A 15,795-nucleotide genomic window follows, 5' to 3' on the forward strand; every position below is an offset into this window, starting at 1 on the left:
GAGTTTTCAAGAAAGGTTTCATACTTGGTATTATTGATTTCTTCAATAGCAGCTGTCTTAATTTTATCATACAATATTTTTTAGAAGGATTTACTGGGATTTTGATGTTTGTTCTCATACGTTACACACAGGTCCATTCTCTAAACGTCACTCCTATTACACCATTTGGTAGAATCGCGTACCATGCTGTGAACCTGATCATATCACCATGACAATTTATTAGACAATTTATATGGAGCAATGATGCTTTAACTTTTTTCCAATAACACCTATCGAACGCAAATCTTCCAAGACAGTTTCCCTGAAACAACAATGCTCTAGGGCATCTAGACAAAACAACCGAAGTAAAATATACACGTTATCTGAGTGAGTGCCAACCTCGCTCATTGTAGTTTAAGCATAATTGCATATTGTACGAAAAATACAGAGATAAATGTAATACCCATATAATCCATATGCTTAATCATGAATCATGAACAGCTTATATGTATATATATTTATTTGAAAAACTACATAGACAAGTAAAATATTACCATTAAAATATTACATGGTTAAGGTAAAACTACATAATTACAAAGTAAAGGTACATAAATGATAAAATGCAAATACCTCCGTACTTAAAGCCCTTTTTAACAATAAAAATGCTCAACTAAATGGTTTTGGTTACCTAGACGAATATTCGATTTGAAATTAATCAAACTAAATGATTAATAATTTTCTTAAATTACGATTCATAAAAGGTCATACACATTTTGAATATAAACAAACAGAAAAAGGGTAAGTCAGAAAACAACACCAGGAGATAATGGTATAATAACTTGATATATTTTCATTCAAATCTTTCGAAGATAAAAATCTTCTGGTGGCTGATTAAGAATGCGTATTTCATGTTTATTGGAACTTACTATTTCGAGATTTTGATTAACTACAAGCAATTACTGCCTTCACTCGACATGTTAAACGATCAAGGTAAAACGTGTTTGTATATACGGACGTATACGTATTACTTTTAACCTGTAAAACTTCTGTTTGAATTCATAAAACTTTTTTACACAATCAACATTTTACAATATTATATTATTTACACGTTATACAGTCATTTCTAAAAGGGCGTCGGATCGTTAAGAAATACCAAAAATTACATACAAAAAAGAATTAAAAGTAAGTTTTTAAGATAGCACGTTTAAACTAACTGTTAATGAAAAACGTAATACAATAAACTAGTGTTGTCAAATCGTACACTTTTGCCTAACCGGTTACTCGGATAATCGATCGACCGATTAACTGGTTAACCGGTAGTTTGGGTTGGTGCTTGGAAGCCTTGTCAATACCACATGTGGTATGAGTGTCAATTTGACAACCTTTCATCCAAATCATAAATTTACGCTTTTAGAATTAAAGTTTGTCCTCTTTGTTATAAGGCTTGTGTGTGAGGATCCCTGTCGAAGTTTGACTTTTAATAAAAGTATCAACTATAGCGTTTGTACCAACTTCAGAAAAATAGAAAAACCTTCTTGATCTCGTAGAATTGAAAATGTCTGAAACTGATAACTCTTTCCTTTCATTTGTTGACTCCGAAAATGATGTGGGGTGTTTCAATTAAAATGATTAATTATAAAAAAAAGAAGATGATTGCGAATGAGACAATTCTCCGCAGAGAGATTAAATTGACAGAGAAATTCACAACTATAGGACACCGTTTCTTTACTTTGTTTGCATGTTACTCGTACTATCACGTATACATTGAGTACATTCAAATTGGTTAGCATTATACATTTTTTTAGTTTTAGTTAGCAATTCATTTAAAGTAAGACTAAGCTTTGCGAGACGGAGGTTGTACATTTAGGTGAAGGTTTACACACTATTAGATCAGAAACGAAATAATGAAGTAAATCGTATAATTTAATCGCATCACTGATTTAGAGTTACTGTTAAAAAAACATATATACTAATTATGTTTCTTTAAGATCCTGCCCCGACCTGAGAGACAAGTTATAATTAATTAATCAATTTTATGTGTATAGGATTAACAATAGCAATCAATTTACTGGACAATTGATCTGTCAAATTAATTACCAAGACGACAATTTCTAAATTAAACCTAACTATTCAATGATTTCAATACAAATTTATATAAAATCTGTCAAAATTGAAAAAAGTCCTGTTAACCGGTTAACGGTTTTGGTATTCGGTATTCGGTCGTTCGACCGATTAACCGGTTAACTGGTTAACCATTGACAACACTACAATAAACCAATTAATATTTCGGAATACATTTACATCTTTGATATCATTAAAGCTGCGATTAACCGTTATAAGATTGAATATTGGTCTTAAATTTACACCTACATATTGTATACCAAAACAAAAGTAAAATATCAAAAATTCCGAAATCCGAAGACAATTTGAAAAGGAAAGTCCATAATCAAATGGCAAAATGAAAAGATCAAATACATCAAACGAAGGGTAACAACTGTCATATTCCTGACTTGGTACAGGCAGTTTTTTATGTAGAAAATGGTGGTTTAAATTGTTTTATAGCTAGCTAAACCTTTCACCTGTATGACAGTCGCATTACATTATATTATATTTACAACGATGTGTGAACAAAACAAACAGACATAATAGGTAAAAATATCACAATTAGAGGAACAGTTACCAACAGTTAATGTATTGATGAATCGATATCTTAAAATTCCACTTAAATACATAAATATTATATATTCAAAGGAATATATCAGCAAGAATCAGTAATAGAATAAAAAGAATTGGAGTCCCTTTCTACATATAACCTTGGGTTTTATGAAAAACTCTGGATGCAAATCTGCTGATACTGACCCTCATTTAACAGAATACTGATAGTGACAATCTTAAAAAGTATAGCACCGATACCAATCTGAATGTAATGAAGACTCTCATTGTTCAGCTTCTGCTAGATTTTCTGATTTGCATCTAATCATTTGTGTATATGTCATGTTTAGTGAGGTTTGACGAGGCCCTATCGATGCTTTCATTTGTTTATATTTTCACTATGTATACCCCTCGGAACCTCTACTATCAATACATTCTGTTTTGTTGTCATTATCTGTTTTACAGTCTTCAGAATTAGATCTACGTCAGACGACAAAACATTTATTTGTTCTTGCAAGCTTAGATCTGTGTCTTTTTCATAACTAGCTTCAAACCTGAAACATGACAAAAACAATTGGAAAATAACTAATACTAAAAGTTCGACAAACGTTCATCTTTAATTTTAAAAACAAATGCTTCATTTATACTTTTACTTTTTAAAATTGGTCGCATGAAAGAAAACAATGTTGCATTCGCTATTCATCTCTCCTTTAATCGTTTATCAGATTCCTAAATTCCGATGTTTGAAGTTTAACGAAAAAGAAAATACAGCTTGAACATCATGCTTCTAATCTTTAATCGTACATAGATAACAACACAATACCAAAAGGTTTAAATATTAAATTAACGCCTCAGACACCAGGCGTCAAGTCCATCAGATTTATGAAACGTTGGGACGATATTTTATTCAATTGTTCATTACGACTTCTTCAACTCTTACTCTCCTTTTCCATCTACGGCTACAAACAAATTAATTCGGAGATAAATGAAACAAATATTAAAACATCTCTGTCGGTTACTCCAGAAGACATGGACTTCAAAGACGACTATTCGACATTCAAAGAATAGAGAAACAAAATTTCAAAGCGAAACAAAATAAAAAAATTCAAACGAGACCGTTTAAACCAACAAAGTTCCGTTTTTGAAGAAGATCCAATTTTAAACTTGTTAAAAGAAAGTAAATCAAAACAAACGAGGAAAAGACGTTTTAAAAAACAGAAACACGCAGTTCAAGATAAGTTAGTTGTAAATCTGTCATCAATAGAACTAACTACCTCTGAGGAAAAACTATTGAGTAAAGGCCTTATTTTTTGTTCAGCTCCAGCAACCGTCAACAATTTACAACTTGAGACAGATGTAGAAGCATTTGCCAGGCGTCTCCGGTTGAAAGAACATTTCAATAGACAACAGAAGAAAAATTTAAAAGAAGCCGGAATGAATGAATCTGATTATGAGAGTGATGAAGGAGACATATGCATCCTAAAATTTAAAAAGAAAAGTACATGGAATCCCCCTAAAAGCAAAAACGACAATTTGGAATCATTCATTACATCAGTCAAAGCTGAGGTCAGATCTTCAATAAGTGGTAAACAAGTCAGAAATATTTCAAAGTCAGAATGTCAAGCCATGATTAACTTAAAAGACCGTGACGAAATTGTTATCAAACAAGCTGACAAAGGAAATGCCGTTGTAGTGATGAACAAGGCAGACTACACCGACGAAGGAAATCGTCAACTCTCAAACGCTAAATTTTATAAAGAACTAACATGTGATCCAACAAAAGAAATCAGCAAAAAAATTAATGATGCCCTCTCAGAAATGAATAAAGATAAACAAATTGATGACTATACGTACGATTATCTACACCCAGACGAAACGTGCACAGCCGGTCGATTTTACTTACTTCCAAAACTTCACAAAGAAGGGATTCCAGGGAGACCTATAGTATCAGCTAATGGCCATCCCACCGAAAAAATTTCAGAATTTGTTGATTACCATCTCAGACCACATGTTCAACAACTGCCATCTCATATTTAAGATACGACTGACTATTTGAAGAAAATGAATTCCTTAAGTCCTTAACCCAACAACACAATTTTGGTTTCAATGGATGTGTGTTCTTTATACACAAATATTCCAAAAGATGAAGGAATAGCCGCGTGTGAAAAAGTATGGAATAATCGAAAGGATAAACATCCCCAAACTGACTGTCTAGTTCAATTGCTCAAGCTATTTCTTGAAAATAACAACTTTATTTTCAACGACAAGCACTTTTTTACAGATTGACGGAACTAGTATGGGAACAAAAATGGCACCTTCTTTTGCCAACATTTTTATGGGGGATTTCGAAGAACGCATCCTTTTGAGTGTGCCATACAAACCTTTGTCATGGCTCCGTTTTATTGATGATATTGACATGAAATGGAACGATACTGCAGAACATTTGCAAGATTTCTTAGATCATTGTAATCAGTTCCATCACTCAATTAAATTTACGTCTGAATTTTCAAGCGAGAAAATTGCTTTTCTCGACACCACCACATTTGTAAAAAACGGGGTCATGATAACTGACCTCTACACAAAGAAAACTGATAAACACCAGTTCCTTTCTCCAAAAAGTTGTCACCCGAAACACTGCTCCAGGAGTATACCTCACAGTCAAGCCATCAGACTAAAGCGAATTTGCTCCTCTGAATCCAAACTTAACTATCGTTTGGGACAACTAAAAACACAGCTGAAATCAAGAGGATATAAAACCAAAAACATCACAGACGCTTTTGATAAAGCTAAAGAAAAAGATCGAGCTAGCCTCGTGGAATACAAAAATAAGGCGACCCGTGCAGATAGAATTCCGTTTGTTGTAACCTTCCATCCCGATTTGACAAATATTTCATCTTCTATCCGAAAGCACTGGCGTCTAATTGAAAATGACTCTTCCTTAAAAGAAATTTTTCCATCACCTCCTCTTATTGCCTATCGCAGACCCAAAAATCTCAAAGACATACTTGTGACATCAAAAGTAAAGAAACAAGAAACTTCAAAATTTGGGTGTTACAAACAATGCGGTAGAAGGAACTGTAGTATTCATATTTTTACTTGTGGAACTTGCAAGCTGTAGTATGTTGGTGAAACAGAAACCACATTCAACATCATACTAAACAATCATCGGTCGTGTTATACAAAAGGAAGAAGCTGTCCAATTACGAGATACCTCTTAAGAACAGGACATACTTTTGAAAATATCACCTTTCAAAGAATTGAGGTAAACCAAAATTGGGACTCAGAAATGAGAAAAAAGAGAGAAAGGTTCTTGATGCATCAGCTATGTACTCTTGAACCTGATGGACTTAATGAAAGGGATGAAAAACAGTTCTACCCGAAACCAAAGACATACTTGTGACATCAAAAGTAAAGAAACAAGAAACTTCAAAATTTGGATGTTACAAACAATGCGGTAGAAGGAACTGTAAGTGTTGTAAAGCCGCCAACACTGACCACTATTTCAGCAGCACAGTTACAAAGCAGCGATACAACATCTATGTTACATCTAATTGCAAAACGGAAAATAGTATTTATATTCTTACTTGTGGAACTTGCAAGCTGCAGTATGTTGGTGAAACAGAAACCACATTCAACATCATACTAAACAATCATCGGTCGTGTTATACAAAAGGAAGAAACTGTCCAATTACGAGACACCTCTTAAGAACAGGACATACTTTTGAAAATATCACCTTTCAAAGAATTGAGGTAAACCAAAATTGGGACTCAGAAATGAGAAAAAAGAGAGAAAGGTTCTTGATGCATCAGCTATGTACTCTTGAACCTGATGGACTTAATGAAAGGGATGAAAAACAGTTCTACCCGAAACCAAAGTAATAACTTTTTTACTTTTATTTAACTAAAACAACTATTTGTTTTAATTTTTGAAAAAAATATTTATGTACAATAAACGGCAAAAAATTGTTTTATACAGATCACTAATCAATATGTTAAACTTTTGTGTAGCTCAAGCTACAAAGATATTTTTTGTCATGCATCCGATTTCACCTAGATAGATGCACACGCCCGATGAAGCTAATTTGTTTAGCGACATATTGCGTGAATAATATATAAAATATAACACCTAATTTTATAACACTCATTAGTGTGTTAAAGTTGCATTCTTAGACACTTATATAATTCAATTTAGTAACTGCATCAGTTTATTTACAAACTGATCAACACCTCGATAGATTGAATGTTGATTGTTGCTATTTTTAGACACTATATATATATATGTATTATAACTATTTATATAAATATCCCTAAAATAATGGGAAACAAAACTTGAAATGATGTTTACGAATATTTAAAAAAAAAAAGGATATAAAAGTATATAAAAAAAAGAAATATGAAAACAGAAAATACCCGTCCTTTTCAGCATCCATATTTCTAGCCCGACGTCTTCGTAACCGAGTTGATGAATTTAAATGACTGTATACTGCATCTTTTTGTAGAATAGCTAATTTTTCATTTTCGGCATCGGTTTCTGTAATTTCTGTAAAGAAATATATTCGAAGTGTTGAGTTTTCTTCTTTAAATATCGTGAAAAGAAGGTCTTGTGTATTCTTCCAATGTTACTCGAAAATAATGTAAAACATGAAAATTGAATATACTTTAAGCGGAATCCGGTAATGCAAAAAAGATGATACTGTTTACATCGCCGCCCATTCAATTTCATGCACGTGTACCATTTAATTAATCTTATTCGTGTTCAATCATTTCTTAACTTGCTGGTAAATTTTGCATATCTTAGTTAATTCTGTCTCATGACAACATTTATAGACTCAGTATGATTGAAAAATTGTCATTTGTATAAAACGTGTCTATAGTTTTGTTTGTCGCACCCTTAATGAAAATAAGAAGACGCGGTAAGACTTATACTTCAGATTGAACAAGAACTAAATGGTCCAATCGATATATTACATACAGGGATATACACTTATATTATATGTGTGTACTATATATAGGACCATTGAGTGCAACCATGAAGAAAAAAGTAAAATCACAAAAATACTGAACTCAGAGGAAAATCAATTTGGAAAGTCCATAATCACATGGCAAAATCAAAAAACAAAACGCATCAAAAACGAATGGACAAGAACTGTCATATTCCTGACTTGGTACAGGCATTTTCAAATGTAGAAAATGTTGGATTAAACCTGGTTCTATAGCGCTAACCCTCTCACTTTAATAACAGTCTCATCAAATTCCGCTACATTTACATGATGCGTTAAATAAACAGTCACAATTAATAAAATAGTCAAAATATGGGTACATCAGCAATCATCGAATAACAATTTTAAAAGGAACAATACAACCACTATTGCTTTGCTTTTTTCTGCGCATATATCGATTTTGTGTCATGGATGGGTACCCCATATTCTTTTTTTTTTCTATTACATGTACAAAATTGATCCTTTGTCATTTTTTCTGGATTTGGTTTTATGCTTTATATCTGTAACGAGACGGACTTTGATATGGCTTTGACAAGTATTTCTATAGCAGGTATCTCTACAAGCTGTAAATGTCAATTAACCAGCGTGGAGTCAAAATGTCACAATCGTGATAAAGACGTCGATACGTTCGGTAAAATTACAGAGCAGACAACTCAACTCGTATTTAAAGAGCAAATATGTTAGTAAGGAATATATATTTTGCGTATATGATACATCTAAATGTTACCTGTTATAAAGAGCTAAGGTTTCATCGAGATTTTTCTTATCAGAGTTAAACAACTGGAGGCACACAGAAGTAGGTTTTTGCTGTGAAGGATTTATAAATACGCAAACGAATGAAGGCGGAATGGGAATGGGAAAATAATTTCCACAGCTCATGTAAAGAGTGTTTAATGATTTCTGCATGTAAAAGAACCATTGAAGCAACTCTTTGATTTGCTTGTAAATGGACTGGTACATGGCAAAAGTTTCAAAAATACAACCATTTTCTAGTGGCAGTAAAAATTCCAGGCCTTCATGTCGGTTAGCTCATTTACAGAACCTTGCTATTGCATATAGGTTTTGTCATTTTTTGTTTGCATTTTAGCACACATTTGAGAAACGGTTTCGTAAAGTGTATTTTTTTTTAATTCAAACTTGACAAAATGGATCGTTCAGGAACAATGTGCTATACTTATAAATAAATATTTTTGGCAATATTAGCACAGAAAGTTATTTTACCAAGGCAAACATACACATCTATCGGAATTACGTCTGATTCAGTATCTTTATCACACGTTTTGAGTTGTTTGCGTTGTTTAAAATATATTTCTTAAACCAGTGATTTCATACACAGCATGATTGATTGCCTCATTTGATTTGATTGCCGATCTACACATGTGCACAATTTATCAGCTTTCTATCAATACTTTTAATTTAATTTTGTGTGTTCACACGTTATTCTTAATATTTATGCATTGTTAATAAATACTAAAGACATGTTAAATATTGCAAAGGGTACCAAGTTTACCGTCTTACCAAACAGAAAAATCTTTGTTGACCTTGTCTTACTGAACACATTTAGTTTTCTTACTGTTGAAGTTGGTTTATAGTATCATATGTAAAATGTCTATGGAGAAACTTTTTTCTGTAATCTCGTCCGAATAAAGTGAACATTTGACAAATTATCTTATTTACACGATTTCAACTTGATAATAATATTTTAATGTTCGAAATCCTTATTTTTTATGACCTTTTTTTATTTGCATCATTAACATATAAATGATTGAAGATTTGTTTCGGTACACGTAAAGCGTGAGTAACGAAGTGGTTTTATCAAATTGTAGGTATTCTAAAATATGTGTTATTCATTCTGCTTGACATCAAGGAGAATGAAACCACCACAACAAATAAAAGAGGTAAAAAATTAAAGTTGGGTTTAACAAGTAATGACGTTCCTGAACTTGGACATGAACATGATTACATAGCTATAGGAAGATGTGATGTGAGTGCCAATGAGACAACTCTCTATCCAAATAACAGTTTATGAAAGTAGATCACTATAGATCAATGTACGACCTTCAACAATGAGCATTGGCTCACACCGAACAATAAGCTTTACAGGGCTCCAAAATTACTAGTGTAAAACCATTCAAACGGGAAAACCATCTACCATGTATATAAAAAAATGAGAACTGAGAAACACTTATAAATTACAATAACAAACGACAACTACCGTACATTATATTTAAAGTTTCATCGCTGCACTTGTTTTTTTATTATATCAACATTTCGCATCCCTACCCCCCTAAAACGACCTACAAATAGTACACACAGAACACGATTTAGTGTTTTACATTGTAAGGAAAATTTGTGATAATAGCAGGTTAATTTTTTCTTCTTTTCGATTTTATTCTTAATAACTAATCAAATTTAAATCAGACTCACTCGAGATAATTGAACGCTTAGCAGACTTTACAGATTTGTATCTTTAATTGAGGACCATGTTGAACTACCAATATCTTTTTGTGAAGAAGGCTTATATGCCTGTTACCAAATCCAATTCAATTTATTTGAATAAAATATTGTTTAAACTAATCCTTGTGTTATTTGTGCCGTTGCTCGTTGACGTTTACCAGCATCCTACTTATTCATCTTCTATAAATACGTATTACTTACTAAACTTGTTTTTTCTTTTACCTGTACATCTATTTTTGATGTACAATAAAAATATCTTGAGATGACTGAGGATAAGAAATGGTGGTACCAAAGACGATCTATCATAATACTCTTGAATGAGCGAAAATCTGTGGAATTTCCAAACCAGTTCGTTGTTGTCTTGAACTTTTGTAAACGTATGTCTAGGATTAAATAAAGACATAATGCAAATTTCATAATTATACTTAAGCATCATATTGAGTTGTCCGTCATATTGTTACCTACAAGGTCCATTTTATTAAATCTACTTTTACTTTATTACAATAAGTCTCCTTTCAACAAAAAAACAATTGTTACATCGTCAACACAAAACGGATTATCATTGCTCTTTATGTTTTTTGAGAATTCAAATAAATGTCATTTGTATAGATACATGTATATTGTACACACACATTGCAATTTTATTTAGATAGACCTGTAAATTATATATACAAACCATACATTTGTAAATATCGTATATCAGCTCATATATTAAGTATAGAAACAGGTAGATATTATAATGTTGATAAAAAATAATAGACTATGTACAAATTGTAATACTAGCTCTATTGAAGATGTATACCATTTTATACTTGAATGTAAAAAACATAGTCAGATTCGAGAAAAGTATATAAAAAAGTATTATTGGAGAAATCCTTCTACATTCAAACTTATCCAGTTGTTATCTGTCAGAAAAATTAAAGAATGGAATAACTTAGGTATATTTCTAAAATCTGCTGAAAAACTTTAATTGCAGTAAATAATATTTTTGTTCTCACTTTATTTAAGTATCATATCATTCTCCGCTTGTATTTTGTATTTTGTATTATGTATTATGTATTATATGTTCTTTCATGCACATCTTATATTATATTTACTATATATCTCTTGTAAAATTCTTATATTGGTGTAAAATTGTGTATATGTATCCTATAAGCTGTATTGCTTTCGGAATAAAGTATTATTATTATTAACTTCGTAATTGTTTGGCTTTATAACTATTTTGATATGAGCGTCACAAATGAGTCTTATGTAGACGAAACGCCAGTATGGCGTATTTAATTAAAATACAGGTACCTTTGATAACTATTTCAACATGAGGTACGTCTTTTTTCATATTTGTAGCAAAGTAAGCATTCTGTATAATTGATTTTTGTTTAAAAGAAAACAAACAGTGATGGCAATACCTATATAAAAAGACCGACCGTTCAAGACCCCTATGGGTAGTCCAGACCGTTAACAAAAGCTCGAAATCGTATTAAAAGAGGGAATTCCGAGTGCAAATAAAAAAAAAAAACTTTATCAAACACCATCGTTACCATGTACATATAAGCAGTAACTCCGCTTAACGGAAACTCTAGAATATCGTATCGATGAGAAAATACTACATTATATGCAGCCGCTGATGGAATGTTGCTAAAGAGAATATGTAAAATGTGAAAATTTAAATTTTGTGTTAGTGTCTTACTCTTTTCTGTTGGATGTTAAACGAATTGAAATCCACAATAAAAATTCGAAATAAGTCTTTAGTTGAAAAAATCCAAACTTGAAATATAACATTATACATGTGAGCGGCATCGGATAGAAAGCGACCTCATGCAAATAAATATGAATAAATCTGCTAACTCTGTCGGGTTGAAATAATCTCTGTGGAAAGCCTTAACCTTGTTAACTGTTTAACAATTGGGTTGTTATAAGAAGCATACGAAACATACCAAGATTTTTATTTGGTACTTGAATGTTTCAAAAATCAATCTAATTTTTATATATGCACATGTGTACGTGCACTTGCTTAAGGTCAATGTATATCCGTCTCAGCTCATGTTATACTCCCAAGAGTTTGAGAATAAATAATAATAGATTATCGTTGCTTATTTAAACGAGATTGATTTGCTCGCTTGAGCTGGTACGTCGAAAGCGAGAAAAACAATCGAGTTGAGATGACCAATGATAATCTGTTTATCGCTATTTTACCTATGTTGACGTTGTTAATTTCCTTGACAACAACGTGTTCCCTTAGTTTCTAACGATAATGTTCATATCACTCGACTCCGCTGATAACGGAAATTATCAGTCAGGAAAATCAAAGGAAAAATTCGTAAAATAAAGTTAGCTATAGCTAATTCACATATAACACATTCTAAAACCGACATGATCTAGATGTTTGAAAAATTCTTGATTGACATCATAACATTTGCAGGACGTGTTTTTAACAAATAATCGGCAATCACACTAAACCCACATTGGTCCATCTCCTTGTCAATTTCTTTAGTCGTATGATGCTTCTTTCGAACATGTACATATAAGATGTTTTCTCCCTATGTATGTAACGGTTTTGTGACTATGTTGAAAGCATTTGTTTTATCGGAATGAAAAAAAGGATACATCATATACAATGAAGACTGCCTCATACATTAAATTACATCTAGAAATTGACAATGAGGATCCGCTATGAACAAAACTCTTCGACTAGAGAGATCATAGCTTCCTAATTATGAACTCTCTAGTTCTATGTAGTATCATTCCGGCTTCCATATCGAGTATATGTATCTCCTAGTTGATACGAGCTTGCCCTTTCCTTGAAAGAGGATTGCTACTCACAGAAAAGGTATTAAACAAGAGTTCAAAGTTCAATAAATAACTTCGAAAAAGTAATGAATGTCATCACGAGTTATCAACCCATCATAAAATATTTGTTTCACGGATTACGACGGACATGTTTAAATACTGTGGATTCATTTATTTTCGTGGGTACCAATTTTCGTGGTTTGAGGAAAACTTACATATTCGTGGATATTTAATTTCGTGGTTTTGGCGAAGTCTACACTCATTCCTTTACAAAATTTGTATTTCGTTGAACATTTGAATTCGTGGTTCTCCTGTACCCTCGAAATCCACGAAAATTGGTATCCAACGAATATTAATGAATCCACAGTAGTCGTAGCCACAAGCATGTCCTCTTGTCATCGGATGTGATACTAATGTTCGTCTTCTTGTTATTTTTTTCGTTGTTTTTGCCATGGCATTTTTTTAGTTTATTTTCAACTTCTGAGTTCCAATATTCTTCGCTTCTCTTTGGAAAAAAATCAAAGTACATGTACTGGATAACTATACATCAAAAGTCTGAATCATTAACCATACTTACGAAAACATCGCAATTAGAAGATTCACAAGAATTATGTGTGTTACTACCATGTAAACGGCCAGTACAAATGTATTTATCTGGTTTCTTAAAGGACATCTATCCATAGTCCCATTACTGTATAGTTCTACATTTTCAGTACAATCATCTGGCAGTGCTCCTAAATTAAATAAAAGTCTTCCTTATCGTATATATAAAAATACCAGTAACAATGTATATTATAATTAGTGTATTTTTTAGAAATTTGACTTCGTCTATTGAATTACATTACTTGAGTATACACTAGTAGCACGATTTCAGTCTGAAACGGTCATTTTGGTCTGATCATATCTTAATTGACTGGATTTACCGCTAGAGGAAAACGTCACGACTTGTCAGATCGTTAAGTTACCCGTTCCGATCGATAGTCTCATTAGGTAAATCAGTCCGTTGAGGCATGTCAAGATAAATCAGACTGAATCTTCTAGCGAGCTGTTCAGATCCGTTAAGACCGTGTCAGACCAAAACAGATCAAATCTCAAAATTAACGTTCAAAAGTGTCAGACCATGTTTAGATCCGTTCAGTATCCCGGTATGATACCACGAGTTACGCCCCTTCTGCTTGATTAGTGCATTTTAGATTAATTATATATGTATTTGAAGTATGAACAATAATAGAAAAAAAAGTAATTAAAGATTAAATTCTCTGTTGATTCTTCATTACTGTTGTAGTTTGTGGAGGAACTAATAAATTATTCGTCTATATATGTTGCTTATTTTTTTAATAAATATTAGTTGATTTATTTATATTAACTATAAATTGCAAGGACGCATGGTAATTATATAGGTACACATAAACATGTTTGCCATACATTTAACCTTAAAATGTTGTGAACCCTTTGAGAACATATTTGTATTTGAAAATCAGAAACGTAAAAATCTTAAACATAACCTAAAAAAAGGCGATGTTGTATAATTGCCAACGAGACAATCAATAAAAATTAACACATGCGTATTTTTGTTTTAATTCGTATTCTGTTGATATGTCCTACTTTACTATTACCGTTGGAGCTGTGTTTTTTATTATTATTTTCGTCCTTATTACTCTGTTAAACTCGGAAATCGCTTCTATTTTCATAGCTTTGTACTGTACAACATATCATTAAACAATTATTCATTTTACACAACGTAGCGTCTAAAGACCACCAAGGTCGCCAACGTCCATGAACCTGATCATGATACTGCATTCAGTCTTAGTCGAGACAGTGTTCAAACTATAAAGTACTATCGTATAAATATTTTCATTCAAATAATTAGTGTATATATATATACCCTTATGCTTATTGTCTAACCCATATGCACCGGTGGCAGATTAACCGACCGGGGGCACAGCCCTATATATATACCCTTATGCTTATTGTCTAACCCATATGCACCGGTGGCAGATTAACCGACCGGGGGCACAGCCCCCCCCCCCCCCCCCCCCCCCCCCACACACACACTTTTTGTCTAGAGCGGAAATTAATCACAGCTTGATTTGACTTCTAAAACTGGCCGTTAATTCATACAAACGTCCGCATACGCGATTAACGACAACTTATCGGTGGGGTGTAAATATTGACACCTGTGTGTAATGTCTCTGCAAAATTAAGTTTTAATGTAAAATACATGTACATGCATGCTGATTTGAATAGTACGTTATATTAGTTTATAATACAATACAGATTAAGATTGATTTACAAGTGAAACTTCTGATCTGTGTTTTTAAAGAATAGGTACAAATATATATGTTTAATGTATTTCATTTATTTTGGCCGTTAGTTTTCTCGTTTGAATTGTTTTACATTGTCTTATCGGGACCTTTTATAGCGGACTATGCGGGAATGGCTTTGCTCATTGTTGAAGGCTTTATTTAAAAAAAATGGCTAAATTTGTTTTGAATACCATACATGTACAATATTTGTTTTTTAAACGGAATGTTGTATTGCCTCCCCCTCTTATTTCCTCCCACTAGTAGCCCGATTTCAGTCTGAAACGGTCATTTTGGTCTGATCACATCTTGATTGACTGAATTTACCGCTAGAGAAATTCGTCAAGATATTTAAGATTGTTGAGTCGCCGTTCAGATCGATAGCCTCATCAGGTAAATCAGTTCGTTAAGGCGTGTCAAGACGGAAAAGACTGATTCATCTAGCGGGTTGTTTGGACCCGTTAAGACCATGTCAGACCAAAACAGACCATGGATGCAAAGTTACGTCAAGATGTTGTCAGACCGTGTCCAGTCGTGTTCAGATTTTAATCATTTGGACACAAAACGAGTGAAACTTTCCCATTGTTTATCAGGGGTTGCTCCCCTTTTAAAAATAA

The 15,795-nt window shown here is 32.6% G+C and overlaps 1 protein-coding gene across 1 annotated transcript; it reads right to left on the reverse strand.

The window, feature by feature from the left end:
• Positions 1–556: 556 nt before the first annotated feature.
• On the reverse strand, positions 557–13,604 carry LOC134699766 (transient receptor potential cation channel subfamily M member 4-like). The gene is made up of 4 exons (XM_063561186.1): positions 13,453–13,604; positions 10,290–10,471; positions 7,042–7,171; positions 557–3,185 (listed from the first exon to the last, which is right to left on the reverse strand). The coding sequence occupies exons 1-4, from the start codon at positions 13,554–13,556 to the stop codon at positions 3,011–3,013; spliced, it is 591 nt and encodes a 196-aa protein (XP_063417256.1). The 5' UTR covers positions 13,557–13,604; the 3' UTR covers positions 557–3,010.
• Between the last annotated feature and the right edge of the window lie 2,191 nt (positions 13,605–15,795).

Source organism: Mytilus trossulus, unplaced genomic scaffold (genome assembly GCF_036588685.1).
Source record: "Mytilus trossulus isolate FHL-02 unplaced genomic scaffold, PNRI_Mtr1.1.1.hap1 h1tg000085l___fragment_1__unscaffolded, whole genome shotgun sequence".
NCBI classification, from domain to species: domain Eukaryota; kingdom Metazoa; phylum Mollusca; class Bivalvia; order Mytilida; family Mytilidae; genus Mytilus; species Mytilus trossulus.